General features: G+C 48.3%; 1 protein-coding gene across 3 annotated transcripts in view; it reads left to right on the forward strand.

Annotated features, from left to right (window-relative positions):
• Nos1 (nitric oxide synthase 1) overlaps window positions 1-21,215 on the forward strand; it is a 177,641-nt gene that overhangs the window by 122,122 nt on the left and 34,304 nt on the right. For 2 of the 3 annotated variants that reach the window (XM_076922586.1, XM_076922585.1), the window contains exons 9-19: window positions 904-1,043; window positions 2,479-2,653; window positions 5,186-5,287; window positions 7,326-7,520; window positions 8,051-8,136; window positions 9,952-10,096; window positions 11,017-11,121; window positions 11,598-11,656; window positions 12,681-12,782; window positions 16,795-16,911; window positions 20,020-20,194. In XM_076922586.1, coding sequence (XP_076778701.1) covers window positions 904-1,043; window positions 2,479-2,653; window positions 5,186-5,287; window positions 7,326-7,520; window positions 8,051-8,136; window positions 9,952-10,096; window positions 11,017-11,121; window positions 11,598-11,656; window positions 12,681-12,782; window positions 16,795-16,911; window positions 20,020-20,194 — 1,401 coding nt within the window. The remainder of the gene's footprint in view (window positions 1-903; window positions 1,044-2,478; window positions 2,654-5,185; window positions 5,288-7,325; window positions 7,521-8,050; window positions 8,137-9,951; window positions 10,097-11,016; window positions 11,122-11,597; window positions 11,657-12,680; window positions 12,783-16,794; window positions 16,912-20,019; window positions 20,195-21,215) is intronic. The other variant, XM_076922587.1, reaches the window with a different exon arrangement.

Below are 21,215 nucleotides of genomic sequence, written 5' to 3' on the forward strand. Positions count from 1 at the left end.
TTCCAGGCACCGCAGGCTCCAGGAATGTGCCTGGTGAGTAGACATACACCCAAGCAAAGCATCCACGTATATCAACTAAAATAATAATAAATAATAATATGATATTTTATAAAAAGACCTTGTCTCAAATAAAATCCGGTGGAAAGCAAACACACGTAAACTCATACACAATATACAAACAACACAGAAAGAGAACTTAATAAGGTAATAAAATGTATACAATTAATACACCAATACTGATGTTTAATGCACTTTATTATGGTCCATAAACATAGGTTTAATATATTTAGTAAGTGAACAAGTGTCATCTTACTTAACTTTAGTATCAAACATCTGATTAAAATCTCAATCCATTATTGACGAATTATTACTCATATGGGGTACGTTGTTGGATTTTAAATTCACGGTTTAAAATGTGAGTGTTAACAAAACGAGCCACACTTCCGAGCTTTTCTTTCTTAATGAAGCTTCCAAAACTCTTTATCTCCCGAGTCTCGCGGTGCCTGTGGACAGCTGTGTGCGTGTTTTCTACAGAGAGCCACGGCACTGGAGAATTCCTTTGTATCTTGTGACACTTAACACCACCCTTAAAAGCTAGCCCGTAGGGGATGCCACAGTCAATCAGACTCAGCCCTCATCCCCTCCGTGTGCACAGCCAGCACAGGAGACCCTTTCTGGATCAGGCTGACCGGTGTCCTCTGGAGAAGTTGCCCTGGGTCTATGGTGAGGTCAGACAGAGGTTGTAAAAGTGGCTCTTGTTTTCTGAAGCACCACTCGTGACTGAGAGGCCTCCGGAGGGCTTGCATGAAGACCTGTGCTCACACACCCCCCACCTCTATGTCTGCTGTGTGCTGTGTTTAGAGGGGCAGGGACAGACATGTAATTGAAGGTTTCTGTTTGTAGATCTGTATACAGCAGGGCTGGAAAGCCCCAAGAGGCCGCTTTGATGTGCTGCCTCTCCTGCTTCAGGCCAACGGTAATGACCCTGAACTCTTCCAGATCCCCCCAGAGCTGGTGCTGGAAGTACCCATCAGGCATCCCAAGTAAGAGGGCGTGCCCTTGGGGGAGGGGGTTCCCCCCATTAACTCCTCTGTTCATATTATGTCCCTCACCTCAGCCTTTCTGTGGCCCCCAACAGATAGCAAGAGGGCCCTGGGTCTCATCCTGGCTGTCAGGCTAGGATACGAGGGTCCTTCTGAACCATCCTGGACTACAGATGCATCTGTTTCTAAGTAACACCATGACCTGCCCTTTGCCCAGCCCTTGGGATCACACGATTAGACATACCTACTGTCTTGCTATAGACACAGGCATCCAGTAGAGGAAGCTACATACATCTGACCCTGGGTGAACCAAGTTCAGACAGAATCTGGAGCCCGAAAGTAGCTAGGAGACCAAGGTCAGACAGAGAAGCAGGTGCATTTTCAGAGTGAAAATCACGCTAGGCTAGTGAGGTGGCTCAGCTGGTAAAGGAGCTTGCTGCCAAGCCTGACTTCATGAGTTCAATCCCAGGGCCCACACAGTAGAAAGCCAGAACTGACTTCTATAAACTGTCCTCTGGTGTGCACATACTGTACACACACACAAATAAATGTAGTTATAAAATGAATGAAGGAACACTACCCTGAGGTGCTAGACCGGGGCCAAACCGAGGGAGGTTGCTAAGAAACTTAAGTCGTATGCAAAACAGATCTTTAAAATCCAGTTAATTATTTTTAATCTGTGATGAGCTACATCTCAACTTCCTAAATAACACAGGATCAGCTCAGACCTGACATGAGGGTCTGGCGAATTAGGGAAGTCACACGAGAGGGAGCCTGTCTATTCAAAGAGGGTTGTTTTTTAATGTTTTTTTTTTTTTTTTTTAAGTGTGGATTCATTTCAGATACCTCATACACAAATCACAGTGCTGATCTTGTTGGCTCCATCTCTTGGGGGCCCCCGGAAGGTTGCACCTGGGACTGGTACCCCACCTGCCCTACCTGAGTCCTCCCTGCACAGAGAACACCTGTGTGAGGCACCTGATACATTGGAACACAACCAGATCCCCGGTGCTCTTGGCTGACTCGTGTCCACTTCTAAGTCTGTTCATCTTGCTTTGTGGTCCACACCCCACACATCATTATGTCAGCTTCAGGGCCCACCCTGTCCCTGCCTCTGAGGTGTGTGTCAAAGAGGGGGAGACCATAGACGAATGACTCCTAAAATTGTCTCCAAGAAAGCACAGCGAAAGGCAAATAAGAGGTCGCCTGAAGCCAACTGAACATTGGGAAGGTTTCCCAGAGCAAGGAAGGGCTAACTGGGAAACAAGCATAGATTTAAAAATGAAGGTGCAGAAAAGAAGAACGGATAATGGGGAGAAGGAACTGTCAGTAACAGGGTTTGTGTGTGGTCCCAGGCCTGGAGCATCCCCAGCCTGAGGATGCTGCTCAGGAGATACCTGCCATTCGCTGAGCCGGGCCACGTTGCTCTCTGCAGGTTCGACTGGTTTAAGGATCTGGGGCTCAAATGGTATGGCCTCCCCGCTGTGTCCAACATGCTGCTGGAGATAGGGGGCCTGGAGTTCAGCGCCTGTCCCTTCAGCGGCTGGTACATGGGCACGGAGATCGGCGTCCGTGACTACTGTGACAACTCTCGATACAACATCCTGGAGGTGAGGTCTCTCGATGGTCTCCCCCAAATGAGGGAACAGAGGACACCACCATGCAGCTTTGGGGTTGGGAGGCTGGGTGTGTTGGGACAGAGCTGCAGTCCTGGTAAATCTTCTAGAAACGCCGGAAGCAGCTGTGTCTTTCCTAGCGAAGGCTGAAGTAGCAAATAGCACAGCCGCCACCACAGAGGTCGCTGTGTGAGCACCTTGCCCAGGAGCCTTCCCTTTGACATCCACAGAGGATTCTCTGGGTCCCTTCAGATATGAAAATCTGTACATGGATGGAGAGATGACTCTGTGGGTCAAGTACATCCCACCCAAAGCCTGAGAACCTGAGTTTAAGCCCCAGAACGCACATTTTACAAACTGGGTAAGGTAGTGGTTGCACATAATCTCAGGACAAGCGGAGTGAAGACAGGTGGATCTCTGGGGCTCCCTGACAGGAAGTCGAGCCTACTTGGAAAGTTCCAGGCCGGTGTGAGAGCCTGCCTCAGTAAACAAGGTGGGTGGCCCCTAAGGAACAACAGACACCAGAGGCTGCTCTCTTAACTCTGCATAAACATATATGCAGGTGCACTCATACACACACAGACACACACACACATATACACACACATACACCTTAGATTCCCAAGTCCCATACATAAAACTCTGTGGTGTTTACACAGAGTCTCCGGTATATCAGAACCCTCTGCAGCTGACATATGATTCTAGATACAGTATAGGAACTATACAAATGGCTGTCACTCTTCAGTTTAAGCAATGGTGACAGAAGAAGTGGATTCACATGCTTTATACAGGTAGTCTAATCCAGACCTTGCGGAGTTCTGGGTGTGGAGGGCTGGCTACAGAAGCCATGGGGGGGGGGGGATGTGAGCGGGGGGGGGGGGAGGATTGGGGTTCTTGGTGCATTGAATTTGTTGGGTTTGTTTTCGGGTTTGTTTCTACAACACTGGAGTTGAACTGATGTCCCTGAGCCCACTAGGCAAGCTCTCTACCACAGAGCTACTTCCCCAGCCCTACTTTGTTTGGGGGAGTTTTTGTTGTTGTTGTTGTTGTATTGTATTTGGTAGCAAATTTGCAACTGTTGGCCTTGTTTCCAAAGAGGTTACAGAGACACTGAGGAGCCAGGGGTGAGTCTGGATCCCATAGTCTTTCTCAGTGAAGACTCAAGATTTGGACACAGCCAAGAACTACACTTAGGCTGTTAAACCCCGCCCATGTCTCCAGGCATGATAACTCATGCCTGTAACCCCGTACTTCGAAGGGAGAATTAAGAGGATTAGGAAGTCAGGACTGTCCTCTGCTACATGGCGAGGTCCAGGCCAGCCTGGGCTACATGAGATCCTGTTTCAAAAACATGAAAAAATAAAGCAATATTCACTGGTGTCAGGGGTCATCAGCCTTGCCGGGGTGACCAGGAGAGTTTCATGGTGGCAGGACCCCAGTCCAGAGGATTCTCACACTATCAGTCTGGGGCGTGGTCTGGGTATCAGATTTCTCGAGCTCCCGAGCAGCTGGACACCAGTATATACAAACCTCTGGCAAGAAAGAAAAAACCACATTGGGCTGTTTTCCAGTTCAAGCAATATTCTAATTCAACTGACATCTGAAAGTTTCTTTCTTTTTTTCTTTTTTTTTTTTCTTTTTTTTTTTTTTTTTTTTTTTTTTTTGGTTTTGTTTGTTTCAGTTTTTCTTCAAGTAGAGAGGCGTTGATATTTTTTTCTCCAACAATCTTTTATTCCTTTATTCAAAGTAATGCCGCACAGTGCCCGGCTGTATGAACTGTCCCCGTTTCAGAAATTCACCAGGGGTATTAGACAGATTTACATGAAGCAGGACCCGTTCACTTCCTGTGGAGGTGTCCCTGATTCCCATCCGAGCTAAACTGAAAGCCTTCGCCTCCTCGGACAGTGACATTAATAAGTCTGCTCTCTGCTCTCCGAGTCGCCTCACGATTTAAATGAGAGACTCTGTCACCCTGGCCCTTCAATTCCAGCGGCTGGACACAATGTCAGCCGGGCCGAGGAACAATTTACCCAAATTGAGCAATGGTAGAAACAGCGTCATAATGAGACCCAGGCTCCCACCAGTGACTAGCCTTCGGAAGGGAGGGAAAAGCACAACTTTAATTAAGGAATTTGCCTCCAGGCCTCTGCCACTGTGACCTGGGTACTCATTTCTATTATGTCAAGAGCTAATGCCAGGACATATTTCTTTCCAGTTATTTTGCTGGAGTGTCGTTGGCTTAGGAAGCGACTAGCCCCCGGGTCTCCAGGTCTCAAGTACTAGGCATTAGCACACACGGTCTCCTACATTGATTGACACATGCGTTTAATGGCTTAAGGGCCAGCCATGTCTCTTTAGTTACCAACTGGGCTGTCAATAGCAAATCTTTGGAGCCCGTGAGGGAGTCGGTCAACCCGTGAGTGGTGAGTGATTAACTGATAATTAAGAATGCAAAAACACCACTGTCTCTGGTCTGAAATCCAGAGTTAGCCAGCCTGTGATTCGATGCTTTCTTTGCCCTTCCAGGAAGTAGCCAAGAAGATGGATTTAGACATGAGGAAGACATCCTCCCTCTGGAAGGACCAAGCCCTGGTGGAGATCAACATTGCTGTTCTGTACAGCTTTCAGGTACCCTAGGGCTCAAGCCTCAAAGGGGGGGGGGGGGAAGAACTTTCTAGAACAGTGGTTCTCAACCTGTGGGTCAAACGACCCTTTCACAGGGGTGGCCTAAGACCATCAGAAAACACAGTGAAGCAGCAATGAAGATAATTTTACAGGTGGGGGTCACCACAACATGAGGAACTGTATTAAAAGGTCACAGCATCAGGAAAGTTAAAAATAAAAATTAAAAAAAAAAAAAAAAAAAAAAAACACTGCTCCAGAGACCCCAAACAGAGGGCCAAGGGTTCTGTCCAGCAAGGTCCATCTTTGGAGGCTAGAGAAATGGCTCGGTCAGTGAAGGGTTGGCTTCACAAGCGTGGGGTCCTACATTCAATCCCCAGAGCCCACACAGAGAGCCCGCTAGAGCGGGTGAATGCTTGTAACCCCCGTGAGACAGGAGGCCGAGATTCCTGGATTCTCTCTATCCAGCCTAGTCCACCTTGGTGGGATATCAGGCTAATGAGACACTGTCTCAAACAGGCATCTGAAGAATGATGCCCAAAGCTGCCCTCCGACCTCCACGTGCACGTATATGTGCATGCAGCTTCATACACACTTGAATACATAAACACCAAAAAATAATCACCTTCAGGGGCTCCCATATGTCATGTGACCTACTTCTTGCCCACATGCCTGCCTGCCGAGACCTGGGCAGGGTAGACAGACATTTAATGAAGAGAAGAAAGAGGAAATACTGAACTTGATATTTACGATCCTGCAGTTTGATGACGGGGTCTCTATGCTTTCCCATCTCTTAGGGACTCAGTCTTAGCCATCTTCACCCTCAGCCGTATCCCTGCCTTCCATCAGGAGTTATAGTAAGATGGGTGGGAAATAGACCGCCCAGACCACGCTGCTCTTCAGCACAAGGTGGACACCATTGTTATGCCAAGTGGACAGACCCTAACTGGTATCTCTGCAGCCGCTTTGGGGACTTGACACTAACCTTGCCCTGGTAGACAGAAGATAAGCATGTTCATTCAGACCTTGGGTGGATATGAATAGAGCAGACACCTCACGGAACATCAGGGTGCAGAGATTTGTGCAGGAGGCAGGGCAAGAAGCAACCTCCCATGGAGAGAGCTAAGGAACTGTAGAAACGATCAGAACTTGGCCCCTGATGGGGACACTCAGGACTTAGGAGAGGTGAAGGAAGGAAAGGAAAGGAGTCGGGGCAGTGTCTCTTAGACAATCTGTGAATCCATGCCCACCAGCCCCAGCCTGTGCTAGACTCTGGTCCGCCCACCTCCACACTGCCTCTCTTAGTTAGGGTTTTATTGCTGTAAACAGACACCATAACCACGGTAGCTCCTAGAAGCCCCCAATTAAATGTTGGGGCTGGCTTATAGGTTCAGAGGTTCAGTCCATTATCATCAAGGCAGGAGCATGGCAGCATCCAGGCAGGCATGGTGCAGGAGGAGCTGAGAGTTCTACATCTTCATCTGAAGGCCTCTAGGAGAAGACAGGCAGCTAGGATGAGGGTCTTAAAGCCCACCCACAGTGACACACCTACTCTGACAAGGCCACACCCACTCCAAAGGCTACACCTACTACAACACGGCCACGCCCACTCAACAAGGCCACACCTCCCAATAGTGCCACTCCCTGGACCATGCATCTTCAAACCGCCACACTGCCTTACTCATTTGATCTCTAATAGGCTCAAACTCACTCCTTAAAACTGTCTACGCTGAGAGGGTTTTATTTCACCACTATAAATAGTTACAGAAGGTAAATAAAGCATGGGATAATAAGTACACAGACAAGAAAAACCAAAATCTTGAAAGTCTAGCTCCTGCCTGAGGCTCCACCCCTGACTAAAGACGGATGCGGGAGGTCTTGGAGATAGACTAGCACCAAGCAGAACCTTTCTCCTGTGCAATTTGACTTAAAGAACTTGGAATCATACAGGGTTACCCTTTGGTAGACTCTGTAGGGAAGGTAGCCAAACATCCCACCTTCTCATCCTTCCTGACTCTGCGCTGCGTCCCCTCTCCTCCTGCAGAGTGACAAGGTGACCATCGTTGACCACCACTCTGCCACCGAGTCCTTCATCAAACACATGGAGAATGAATACCGCTGCAGAGGGGGCTGCCCTGCCGACTGGGTGTGGATTGTGCCCCCCATGTCAGGCAGCATCACCCCTGTCTTCCACCAGGAGATGCTCAACTATCGACTCACCCCATCCTTTGAGTACCAGGTCCTGCCCCACCCTGCCCCAGGCTCCCTTCTACCCTGAGACCCACCACGCATGGGTCAAGTTATCCCAGCTCCCAAGGGCCATCTTCAAACAGGTCTGTGCTGTGGACATGGGTGTGCCCAGTAACCCGAGAGACTAACAGAGACAGAAAGTACAGATCCAGGAAGAGTTGGAGCTAGACATGGTTGCACACACCTAGAATCCCAGGACTCAGGAGGATTGAAACAGAAGAATGGCAAATTTGCAGCCAGGCTGGGCTGTGTATCCAGACCCTATTTCAAACACAGAGGCTAAGGAATTAAGGCTGAGTGGGAAGGGCTGGTGGGACACAGCAGGGAGGTGTGCCCATCACCTTGTACAGAGACATGTGTAGCTGTCCCTGGCTTAGTCCCTACCTTGTGGGACTGAGGGTTGGGCAGACCCAGACCCCGCCCCCAGACCCAGACCCCAGACCCAGGGAACTCTGGACATCTCCCAGGGGGATTGAATTTCCCCAGGGCTTTGACTGGTATCCTCGCTTCTCTTCCCAGCCTGATCCATGGAACACCCATGTGTGGAAGGGCACCAACGGGACCCCCACGAAGCGGCGAGCCATTGGCTTTAAGAAATTGGCAGAGTAAGTGTCCTGCACTGGTAAATGGAGGGCTCTATCTGTCCACAAGCTGGGAGTACCTGGAGCTAGACAGGTGCTGTACCCTGTGCCAACTCGGTGATGGGTGCATCCAGCCCATCCCATTCCACCAGCACATAGATGTGTGTGAGTGTGTGTGCTCGTGGTGCACAACACACACACACACACATGATATTGAATTAGGGAAGACCAGGTTGAACTACATAACAAGGCCCTGTCTTTTAAAATAAATAATAATAATAAAATAATAATAATATTTCACTGAGCCAAGTGGAAGATCAAGAAGCCATAGACCCCTGAAGAATCATGTTCAATCCAGAGTCCAGCTGGCATATATGGTGTACACCACAAAGATGACATAATGGGGTCACCAACCTTCTGTCCAGAGAAATGGAACCCCACCCATCCACATAGCAGAAATCTTTGTTTGGCAGAAGACGTTGACACAAACTAAGCTAGTTTGTCTTCTGCCCCCAGATCCTAGAACCCTCATGTGTGGCATCCAGGTATACAGCAGGCACCAGCTATAGTAGGGACCCCAGAGGCAAGACTCTGATCCACCCTGCTGTGCCTGACCTAAGGAACTTGGACCTAGCAGATGGTCCTATTCTCTCTCCCTCCATCCCTGCTTTCTCCATCCTTCTCTTCCCTCCATCTCCGCATCTTCTGCCAGTAAGAGCTCACCAGCAGCCTCCTTTCCTTACCAGAGCACCCTAAACCTTCAGATTTGGCTACAGTTTCATCCTGCAGGCCCCAGGCAGAAAGGCAGTTGGAAGAAACACTGTTACTAAATTCAGGGTGGAGACCCTGTGAGTTAATTATACATAATCTCTGAGCTCCCAGCCTTTCAGGAGAACCGTCCAGGCACCTTTCCTTCCTCTCTCTCTCTCCCTCTGGGCTCAGAGCCTTCCTACAGCGTGGGTGGTTTCCCTAATTGTATAAAACGATGAACTTAACCACCAATAAGCCCCAGGTGGGAGATATCTAGTAATTTGTTTTCTAGGAGATTTCTAGTGAGGGTAGGAATGAAGGTTCAGGTACAGCTCAATCTCTGGTAGGCAGCCACTCCTGCCCCTCCCTCCTCCCTGCCCCTTCTTCTTCCCTGCCCCTCCCCCCAGAAGTACAGTGCTAGCTTAAAGTTCTCCAACTTGGGGTTAAACTCCTCCCAGCATAAGCACAGCATCTGTAAAACTTCACTTTCTTTTGATAGATATTTGATGTCTATCTAGATGGTGCCCACTAGGTACCAAGCTCCGGGCAGAACCTTGGCTGGATGCATATTTGTAAATAAAGCAATCTGGTTCTTCCTTTGTGCATGTTATAAACCACTGAAGCCCCATCAGTAAAAGGACTCAGAGGGTAAAGGCAATGCTGCCAAGCCTGAGGACCTAAGTCTAAATCCCAAGATCCACATGGTGAAAGGACCAATCTGGGCAGGCTGACCTCTGACCTCCATGCCTGGGCTGAGGCAAAAGCACATGGTTACTCATGTACATGCAATAAATTAATATATAACATAAATTCTCTTCTAAAAAGATCTCTAAAAAAAAAAAAAAAAAAAAAACAAAAAAAAAAAAACAAAACAAAAAAAAAAACATCTAATTCAGGGCCTGGGCATTATTGGTGATATTATAAGGTCATCAGGGCTAGATATAACCACCCAGATTGCCAACCTTGGACTTCAGAACTTGTTGTGGAAGTAATGTTGAATTCAATATGGTCCCTGAACTCTGAGGCGTGGTACGTCTCTAGGGGTCCCTTCTCTGTCCCCCATTCTTCTCTCCACCTGTTCCCTTGCAGGGCCGTCAAGTTCTCAGCCAAGTTGATGGGACAGGCCATGGCTAAGAGGGTCAAAGCGACCATTCTCTATGCCACAGAGACAGGCAAATCACAAGCCTATGCCAAGACCCTGTGCGAGATCTTCAAGCACGCCTTCGATGCCAAGGTGAGCGAGTAGGATCGGCTCCCTGGACCCTTGTGGAAAATAAGAAATTCACAGATTTGCATAGGAGAGTCTAGACCACATGGAACCCATATCTCTAGAGCAAAATGTTAGTAGACAGAGAAGACTCCATCCCATTGGGGATCCGTGTGAGAGACCTAGGCCCATGGGTCATATCAGTGTAGGACTTTCAGAGTTGTTAACTATTACCCTTTATCTACGAACACCCATAACAATGTGGAAAGTGATGTGTTTCTGACCCGGATCCCTTGTTCTCATGGAGCCGTCTCTGGGGAGACGGGTTCCTTAGAACGTACTTTGAGAAATGTGTAACTGATGCTAAGACACAGCTAACCAGTCTTGCCATAGGGCACCTCCGCCTTGAAGGGCTCGGGCCATTTAGGGCACTGGAGGCAGGCTTAGAGAAGACTGAGCAAGCCTGGTCAGGTACTACCAGATCAAACCTGGCTAACCATGGTCAGGACTCTGCTGTCATGAAAAATCCAGTGCCCTGGGATCGGGCACGTGGCTCAGCCCGTAAAGCGCTCGCCATCCAAGTATGAGAATTGGAGTTTGGATGACCGGCCCCCCCATGTAAATGACAAGTGTGTAACGGCCCGCCTGTAGTCCTAGCACCTGGGAGGTAAGATCTAGTCTCCTAGCAACCATTTCATTGGACCAAGACCCAGGATCCCCATAGTCCTTCAGGGCACAATGACCATAGCAAGCTTTCATGTCAGCGAAAGGCGTTACTGTTACCTGTGTGAGCCCACCGAATAGTAAGCACCTAGAACATTGGACCCCATGCAGGGAGGCAACTCGGAGCTCCTTCCTTCTTCCTTCTCACACCCTCATCCCCTGTCAATCTCTCTCCCTGTCACTGCTCACCCCTTCTCCCCTCCCCCATGTCTCTGCCCACCTAGGCTATGTCCATGGAAGAATATGACATTGTGCACCTGGAGCACGAAGCCCTGGTCTTGGTGGTCACCAGCACCTTTGGCAATGGAGACCCCCCTGAGAATGGGGAGGTGAGCGGATGTCCCTGTCCTAGCATGGGGTTCCATCCCCTAGAGAAAATAGCCACAGCTGGGACCCCTTCCCCACTCAGAAGTAAGCCCTCCCTGATCCTCAAAGCCAAGACTTTGATTTGATCCAACTTGAGTGAGTGGCATGATACCACGTTTTTTTTCTATCAGTGTCCCTTAGATAAACTATCCCCTCAGTTTAGCTGTGTGTTTAAGGTACCCCAATTCTGAATTCAGAGCGGTACCTTCAGACAGCAAAGACCACAACAGTTAGCTGTGCACTGGGGTTGAGAGTTCATACCTGAGCTTTAAGTATGCACCCCACCCCCACACTCGGGTTGAACCTGCAGCTGGGGCACTGCTGCCCACCTCAACCCCTGACGTCTATCCATCAGCCATCGGGCTCCTCTTTTACTAGCTATGGCCCCAGACCTCGTGCCTACCTTCTAATATATTCTTCACATTGTTTTGACTTCTAGAAATTTGGCTGTGCTTTAATGGAGATGAGGCACCCCAACTCTGTGCAGGAGGAGAGGAAGTAAGTGAATGCCCCACCCCATGTCACGGGATGCCCTTAGGAACCCTTGACCAGTATGTCTCAACACCTAGGATTCGTGTGAAGGCCAGGCTGTGGTTGCCAGTCTCTGGAGATGGATTTTTAGCTGCTGGTCTGGGCTTCCCTGTGGCCGATGTTCTGGTCTCTGACTCAGTCAGACCTCTCCTCTGTGCCTCTGATGCCTTAGTGATCGAGCAGAGATTATACTATTTACCTGGACTCTGATGGCTGAGAACCAAACCAGAAAAAAATAAATAAAAGAGTGGGAGAGTCTTAGGAAAGATTAGGCCCAATGTCCCTCCTCTGCCTTTGAAACCCACACGAAGTCAGTGGGAGCCACTTTGTCCTTAGAGCCTCTGTCTGGCGCTCACTGTGGTTACACACCCAAGGTCAAGGTCAAGGTCAAAGGGTAAACAAGAGATCTCCTAAGTCGGAGGTTTCACACACAGTCTTGAAGGAGTCGTATTTCATGTTCTAAAGGCATTTTAAAGAGTTGGCAAGATGGCTTAGTAGACGGGGTTGCTTGCCACCGACCTTGCTAAGTTCAATCCCCAGGACCCATATGGCAGAAGGATAAAACTGACTTCCCCCTCAAAGTGTTTTACAAGGCAGGCACATCTGTGGTCCAGACCATCTTTGGAAACCTCCAGAACCTTCTGTGAGGTATTGGACACGGGGCAGGGGCATGCTGAGCCCCGCCTCACAGAGGGTTGCTTCCAAAGAGCAAATCCTGCAACTTGATGTATATGCAATGCCATAACTGACTGCAGTTAGAGGGTTATGGAGAAAAATCTCTCTGAGTTTTCTCCTGGAGAGCACAGGATCAAAACCAGGTTCTGAGTACCCAGCGACCAGAGCCATGAGCACCTCCTAGGCAGCCCTTGCTCCTCACACTGTGAACATCTTAGTCCTCAACTTCCCCACCCGTCTCCTTTCCACCCTCAGCAGCTCCCCCATTTCCGCCTCCTTCAGGGAGAGATAGGGCGCCATCCGTTCTCCGCTCTAGGTACCCGGAACCCTTGCGTTTCTTTCCCCGTAAAGGGCCTTCCCTCTCCCATGCTGACTCTGAAGCCCAAAGTCTGGCTGCTGCCCGTGACAGCCAGCACAGGTAGAGAGCATTTGTGTGTGCATGTGTGCACATGTGCGTATGCACTCACACGCACGTATGTGCATGTGTATGTGCTGATGTGTTATGCATGTATGAGTGAGTATGTGTGTGCTGGTGTGTATGCATGCATGAGTGCATGTGTGTGCTGGTGTGTATGCATGTGGGCTGGTGTGTGTGCATGTATAAATACATGTGTGTATGTGTGTATGTGTGTGTGTGTGCACATCTGTGTGTGTACATGCATACATGTGTGTACTGGTGTGTGTGAATGCATGAGTGCATGTGTGTGTGCTGGTGTGTATGCATGCATGAGTGCATGTGTATGTGATGTGTGTACGCATGTGTGCTGGTGTGTGTGCATGTATGAATGCATGTGTGTATGTGTATGTAAACATGATTGCACATACGTGTGTGTTAGTGTGTATGCAGGCATGAGTGCATGTGTGTGCTGGTGTGTATACATGCATGTGTGCATGTATGTGTGCTAGTGTGTGTGAATGCACGAGTGCATGTGTGTGTACTGGTGTGTGTGAATGCAGAAGTGCATGTGTGTGTGCTGGTGTGTATGCATGCATGCTGGTGTGTGTGAATGCATGCATGCATGCTGTACATTAGATGATGCAAACCCAGTGTTGGAACATCCCTGGCTACATTTGAGTCTCAAAGAGACCTGAATTCTAACCTAGGCTATGCTACTAACTCAACAACCTTAAGCAAATCCTTTGACCTCTGTGGACTTGGTCTTTCTCATTGAGCAAATGGGAAGACATCTCTGCCGTGCCAGTCTCTGGAGGCTGGTGCTGAGGATGGAGGGAATTATTAACAACAGGCAAAACAATGGCAGGAACCTCCAGCCTCATACAGTACACGTGCTGATATTTTTACCCCACAACCATCCACCCTGCCTCCCCCGTTAACCACACAGCCACCCCCCTGGTATGCTGCATGACAGATTTGGAGAAGTGACTCAATGTGAGTCTATTTTGGGGGCAGAAAATACACATCCATGTATTTAGAACCTTGTTAGAACAAAAACTTTGAAAAGCATCCAGCCCAGAGACGCTCTGCCAGAACGCTGGTGTTCTTTTTTTGCCTTCTCTTTCCCTCTCTCTCCCTTTCTCTCCCCCCTCTTTCTCTGTGTCTCTATCTCATTCTCCCTCCCTCCTTCCCTCCCTTCTTTCTCTCTGTCTCTATCTCATTATCCCTCCCTCCTTTCTTCCCTCCCTTCTCTCTCTCTCTCTCTCCCTCTCCATCTCCCTTCCTCCCTCTCTCTCATTTTGAACTCTAATGTGTTTCTTGGAATTCTGCCTTAGTTTGTGGGGATTTAAGGAGAAAAGGATTGTCTGTTGAATACTGAGAAATTTGTTTTAGTTTGGTTTTTTTTAAGATTTTGTTTTAAATTATGTGAGTGTGTACGTAGGTATACATGTATGCAGTACCCACAGTAGCCACAGGAGGGCGTTGGATCTCTTGGAACTGGAGTTAAAGCTAGCTCCAGTGGGTGCTGGGAACTGAACTCAGATCCTCTGTCAAAGCAGCAACTGCCAGCCCTTGTTTTTGTTTTGTCTAAAGAAGAAAAGTCTTGATGGAAACTGATTTTTGTTTTCTGTCTTGGGTTTCCTGAGTCTCTGGTCTGAGGCCTGGGTCTTGGATATCCTGCTTGACTGTGGAGACTACGGGGAGACGCTCAGCAAATAAAATGCTTATCTTAGAACTGTGAGAGACTGAGCGTCATCCTTAGAACCCACATTTTAAATAAGCATGGCCGGGCCAGGCAGTGGTGGCGCACGCCTTTAATCCCAGCACTTGGGAGGCAGAGGCAGGTGGATTTCTGAGTTCAAGGCCAGCCTGGTCTACAGAGTGAGTTCCAGGACAGCCAGGGCTACACAGAGAAACTCTGTCTCAAAAAAAACAAAAAACAAATAAGCATGGCTGGGTGTGGCGAGGCCCCCTTTAATCCCAGCACTCGGAAGACAGAAGCCACATTCAAGCGTGGCCAGGGATGTTTCAACCAACACTGGACATGCATCTTCTAATGTGCAACATGCATGCACACACAAATGTGTATACACTCCCACACACATGTGCACACACATGAACACACACATGCTTCCACACATATACACATGTACCCACAAGTACGTGTACTCGCCCACACACAGTGTCCACTCGTGCCACAGATCAGTGGCAAAAAAAAAAAAAAAAAAAACAGTTTCTGCTTTTCCTGGAAATGTGGCTCATGACCCTAAAATGTCTAAGAATGTCCCTCTGTGGCAGGAGAGCGCTGGGGGGATGGATATGCCAGCATTGCGGAAATTTCTCCTGACAGAGCATCTGTCTATGCTGGCTGTATATGACGGCTGAGCACCTGGGATGAAATATAACTTGCACAGGAGAGGAGCCATGTTTTAAATTTTCATGCAAATATGTACCATAGATTGAGCCAATTTTGCCACCATACACCCCAACCCTCCCCTCACCCATCTGTCCCCTAGACAGCCTAAATTCTTCTTTCTTGCCACTTATAAATATATGATTTTACGTATCGTTATAGAATTTAGGAGCTACAAATGAGAGGTAATATGGAATCTTTGTCTTTCTGGGGTTGGCTTATCTAACCATCACCCCTCACACCCATTTTTCTGCAAGTGATGTGACTTCATTCTTCTTTATGGCTGAAAAACCCCCTCTGAGTACCTACTATGTGCATCCCACATTTTACCTACTATGTGCACCCCACATTTTACCTACTATGTGCACCCCACATTTTATCTACTATGTGCACCTCACATTTTACCTACTATGTGCACCTCACATTTTAACAAGTCCTCTCTTCTTGAACATCTAGTTTTTCATATATATTTTAATTTGAATCTGTTGCATATTTATATTTTAATTTTTTATACTTTTATGTTTATATTATTTAATCTTAGTTTATATTTAATTTTAGTTTATTATAATTAATTTTGGATTAATATGGCCACAGAGATCAAATGGCTACCATATTGGAGAGGATCAGTGTAGTTTCCAGCTTCTGGGTGAGGTCTAGAGATAGAAATGCTGGCTCTCGGGCCCCACCCATCCCTGCTGAACTGGTACCCTCACTTTAACAGAGTTGCCTCTTATTCTGTATGTTAAAACTTAAAAGGCCAGGAGGCCTGGTCTCGCTGTCATAGTGTCCCTCCAACCTTCTTTCTTCACTGATGAGACTCCCTGAGCTCTGTCTCAGTCTTCTCAAGTCAAACAAGACCTGGAAACGTTTGAGTTTGCAAGGGTGGGTGTCTTAGTTAGGGCTTCATCACTATAAAGAGACACCATGACCAAGGCAAGTCTTATAAAGAAAAGCATTTCATTGGGGCTGGCTTACAGTTTCAGAGATTTAGTTCATTATCATCATGGCAGGTAGCTTGGTGGCGCGCCGGCAGACATGGTCCTGGAGAAGGAGAGTTCTACATCTTAATCCACAGGTAGCAGAAGTAGACTGTGTGCCACACTAGGTGGAACTTGAGCATGGGAGGCCTCAAAAACCGGCCCCCACAGTGACGCACTTTCTCTAGCAAAGCCACACCTACTTCAAGGCCACACCTACCTCTACAAGGCCACACCTACTTCAACAAAGCCACACCTACCTCAACAAAGCCACACCTACTTCAACAAAGCCATACCTACCTCATCGAGGCCACACCTACTTCAACAAGGCCACACCTGCTTCAAAGCCACACCTACCTCAACAAGGCCACACCTCCTAATAATGCCATTCCCTATGGGCCAAGCATTCAAACACTTGGGTCTCTAAGGGCCATATCTATTCAAACCACCACAGGTAGGTATCATTGTGGTGAGTTATGGGTAAGTTGAAATCTTGAAGAGTCCAGAGGCTTGATATAATAAATGTAATAATACTGCAGAGAAGGTTCTAGAAGCAGGACCAATAAATTGAAGATCCAGATTGGAAGCTGGCCTCAGGAGGGGGCTCCAAGAGAACTCACAGCCGCCCTTTCCTTTGTCACAGGAGCTACAAGGTCCGATTCAACAGCGTCTCCTCCTATTCTGACTCCCGCAAGTCATCTGGTGATGGACCGGACCTCAGAGACAACTTTGAAAGTACTGGGCCCCTGGCCAATGTGAGGTAAGCAAGGGTACCAGGGACTGAGGATGATAAAGGGTCTTAGAGAACGCAGATCGTCTGCAAGGTGGTTCTTTGTTCTGGAGAATTCCTCCAACAGTGTTCCTCCCTTCCCCTGGGGCCTCTCCCTCTCTAACACACACTACCTGGTCTCCCACATGTGCGGACACTTGTACCCAGCAACCTCTGATGCTTCTTCCTCTAACTTCCTCCCAGAGCCCATCACTAAGGCCCGCCCACTGTCTGCACAGAAGGGCAGTAGTCTCCAGATGCCACGGTCAGGGCTGCTTTTTCAAGTAGACACATTTTATACAGAGCGAACATCTCTGGAGACACCCCACTATGGTGATCTAGTATTTCTCAACCCTGGGTGCATGTTAGAATCACCCAGGGTAATCCACCCATGGCTGTGCACACTTGTAGTCCTGGCACTTGAGAAGCTGAGGCAGGAGGATGGCAAGTTCAAGGCCAGCCTGGGCTGCACTAGGAGATTTAAACAAAACAAAAGCACCTGGGGTTGGGGGAAGCATTCGATCTACCGGTGTGATATGCCTAAGCCTGACTTAAAGAGATTCTACAGTTGGTTTAGACCTGGGCCTGCTGCTGTCAGATTTTCTTCTAAGCCCAGCCAGCGGCCTCTACTACAAAGTCAGATTTGAAAACTGCTCCCCAGCCCCATACTTTCCTAAGCAGAGTCATATTCCATGAGACAGTTTTGGGGAGGGTATGTAACAAAGACAAGCATTTGGAGATCCGATGTGTGTTCAGTTTAGTGTTTGGAGAGAGAAAACAAGGATATGGATGGAGCTTTGTCCTGGATAACGGTCAAGATAAGGCTGACGCCCTGTTGGTCCACCATCCAGACCTAGGCACGGACTTCCCCCATTTTGACCAGATGAGCCTTCTTTTTTTATTTTTAAAGCCTTAAATATTTGTTTGTTTGTTTGTTTGTTTAATGTATATGAGGTTTGTTTATTTATTTATTTCATGTATGTGAGTACACTGTCACTGTCTTCAGACACACCAAAGAGAGCATCAGATCCCATTACAGATGGTTGTGGGCCATCTGTGGTTGCTGGGAATTGAACTCAAGACTCAGGAAGAGCAGTCAGTGCTCTTAACCTCTGAGCCACGTCTTCAGCCCCGAGATAAGCCTTCTTAATGGCAGCTCAGAGCCAGGCTCAGAGAGCACAGGACATAGAGCTCGTAGACTGGAATACTGTGTCTATGTTTTTACACTCTCCCCTATTTTGTATGTGTATGAGACGTGTGTGTGTGTGTGTGTGTGTGTGTGTGTGTGTGTGTGTGTGTTGCATGTAGGCACACACACCGCAGTGCACATGTAGAGGTCCGGGGGCAGCCTCACGTGTGGGACGTCCCTTTCCACCTCATTTGAAACAGGGTCTCTTCTCATGTCTGCATACTCCAAGCTGGCTGGTACACAGAGTTTCCTGTCTCTGCCTCGTTTCTGGCTACAGGAATTGTGGGATTATGGGCACACGCTACCAGATTTACGTGGGTTCTAGAAATCTGAAGTCTGGTCCTTAAAGAACACTTGGCCCACTGACTGAGCTGTCTCCCCTGCCCAACACTGTATCCTTAAAACAGCTGTAGGCTGGCATTGAAATTGAATAGAAAGCAGGAAAACATCTCCCTTCCTACATCCCTATACCCTTCCCTAACATCAGCATCTCGCCACGCCCACGCCCACGCCCACGCCCATGGCCACGTCTTTATCAGGCAAAACCTATGGTCTGCATCAAGTCTCACTCAGAACGTGCAGCAGCTCTTAGGTTTGGGTATCAGAATGTACTTTTAGCATCACCTTCATATCCTAGTTATAGATAGATAGCAAAATTCTATCCCCCTCAATCCCACCCTCCTCCAAAAAGACCCTCCCTTCTTCCCATTGGTGGACTTGTATTTAGAGAATTTTACTCAGGAGTATGGTGAGGGCTCAGCCTGAAAAGCTCTTGTCACGCAAGCAGGAGAACCTGAGTTCCATCCCTAACATCTATGGGAAAAGAAGGAGTAGAAGCAGCTGTATGGAGCTGTAACCCCAGCACTGATGAAAAGAGACAGGAGCACGCTCAAGTCCCAGTGGGCACTCCTGCCCCTCCCCCCCCAGCGACACAACACTTAAAGTTGACATCTGTCCTCCATATGCATATGCACACACACCAAAAATAATTGTACTTCATTATTATAGTGATATTTTAAGTCCAGCCATTAAAAATATGCAGACGTTTGGGTTTTTTTTTTTTTTTCTCCTGTCTAAAAAACCACAAAGCACCTTCAACTTGGAAATCTTATGTATCTTTGCTATCTGGCCCTGCAGATGAGAACTTGGTCACCTGTTGGTTTCGAGGTTTAAAATAGAAACTTTGTACTCAAAAGTAGCAACTGTCATGGAAACACGATTCTCCCAGAACTGTGGCGTGGGCCCCTCAGTCCGTCCAGAAGTGTTGTCATGAGTCAGCCACCTGATCTGTGACTGGTGAGCACACGAGTCACGTGTCTGAGGGAGATGCTGCAGTCAAAGGCCAACAGAGGTTTATTAGAATTCTTTTTGCCGTCCTTCTTAAAGTGATTCGTTACAAACGGAAGCATTCTGCTGAGATTCTTTTCTGTCAACAGTCCAAGGACTAGAGGAGCTACCATCCAACAGCCCAGGTTCCTGCTCCTTACCCTCCTCGCCCTCCCTCCTCAGAGACCACTAGAACTTTCTCTGGAAGTGGCGATCCCTTCTTAGAGACCTCTCTTAGAGACCAAGAGAAAGGGTCTTAAGAGCTCTTGGGGTTGAAGTTATCCATAGCTCTGAAAGCTAGGAGTTCGGCAAGGGGCGGGTTCCTGCTGGCTTCTCTCACTAGCTTGTCAGTGACTACCTTCTTGTTGGAGAGGAGAGGCAGAGAAGGAGAGGAATTTGACTTTATAGGCCTCTTACCAACCTTGATCGATTCCTTAAAGCTCCTGTTTCAACATACAGTCCCGTAGGGGTTCAAGACTCACATGAAGTTCAAAGTAATACTAATCAACTCATAGTATCAGACCCCCACACACACCTCCCACACCCTGCATTCCATCACAGACCTTCTCTTTCCTCCTGGACAGGTTCTCAGTATTCGGCCTGGGCTCTCGGGCATATCCCCACTTCTGTGCCTTTGGGCACGCGGTGGACACCCTCCTGGAGGAGCTGGGAGGAGAGAGGATTCTGAAGATGAGGGAGGGAGATGAGCTCTGCGGGCAGGAAGAAGCTTTCAGGACCTGGGCCAAGAAAGTTTTCAAGGTATGGGACCCCACCATACCCCAGACAGTGCCATGGTGGTGGGGGTGAGGGGGCTCAGTGGTGAGATGGCTCAATGGTTGGCTGCTTGCCTAGCATGAGACAGGAAGAGAGGTGGGGAAGGGAGAAAAGGAGGGAAGGAAGAAGAGAGGGAAGAAGAAAGGAGACTATATGTGAAATGAAGGATAGGGAGATGGATAGGAAGGGAGGGCTTTTCCCCAGTGCACATAGCCAGGAGAGAGCTTCAGTGAATCTGAGCAACCTGAATACACACCTCCTTCCCCCCCCCCCCCGCTCAGAATCCTGGGGGGCACTGAGAACCAGCCCTGTGGCTTTTACTCTCTGTCCTTTTCACTGCTCTGTCCTGGACTCTGTCCTCATAGGCAGGCCCAGAAGGAAAGGTCCTACCAGCTTCTGTCATTTGAGCTTGTGTAGAAGGCAAAAGGGGACACTTAGGTCCAGAGCTCTGTGGGTTACAAGCAGGAACTGTGTCTATAAACCTGTTCCTGGATTTTCACCCGGTTTTCACCCGGACATGGAGAACTGGGATGGTTGCAGGTTCATTCACATCTGAGAGAACTGTCTCTCCTCAGCTCGTCACCCAGCCTTGACGAAGCATCCCAGAGGCTAGGACCCTGAAAAGCCTAAACCAGAGGTTCTCACCCTTCCTAACGCTGCGACCTTTTAATACAGTTCCCCATGTTGTGGTGACACCCCCCCCCCCCAACTGTAAAATTTGTTCATTGGTATTTCATAACTGTGATTTTGCTTGTGAGTACTAAGCATCTGGAATGTGACACACACACACACACACACACACACACACACACACACCAACCAGAGCGGTTTCGAACCTTTGTTCCTCATCTCCCATCCCACCCCCAGCCTGAGCAGTCACTCATGTCTGTAGACCTCCCTTCTTGTTCATTTCCTAGGGATGAAATCCAATACCAGGTGACATTTCACAATGGGTTTCTTTCCCTTGTTGTAAAGTTTTTAAGGTGCGTCTACATGGGTCACCACC

The sequence above is a fragment of the Arvicanthis niloticus genome, chromosome 24 (genome assembly GCF_011762505.2).
Source record: "Arvicanthis niloticus isolate mArvNil1 chromosome 24, mArvNil1.pat.X, whole genome shotgun sequence".
In the NCBI taxonomy this organism is placed as follows: domain Eukaryota; kingdom Metazoa; phylum Chordata; class Mammalia; order Rodentia; family Muridae; genus Arvicanthis; species Arvicanthis niloticus.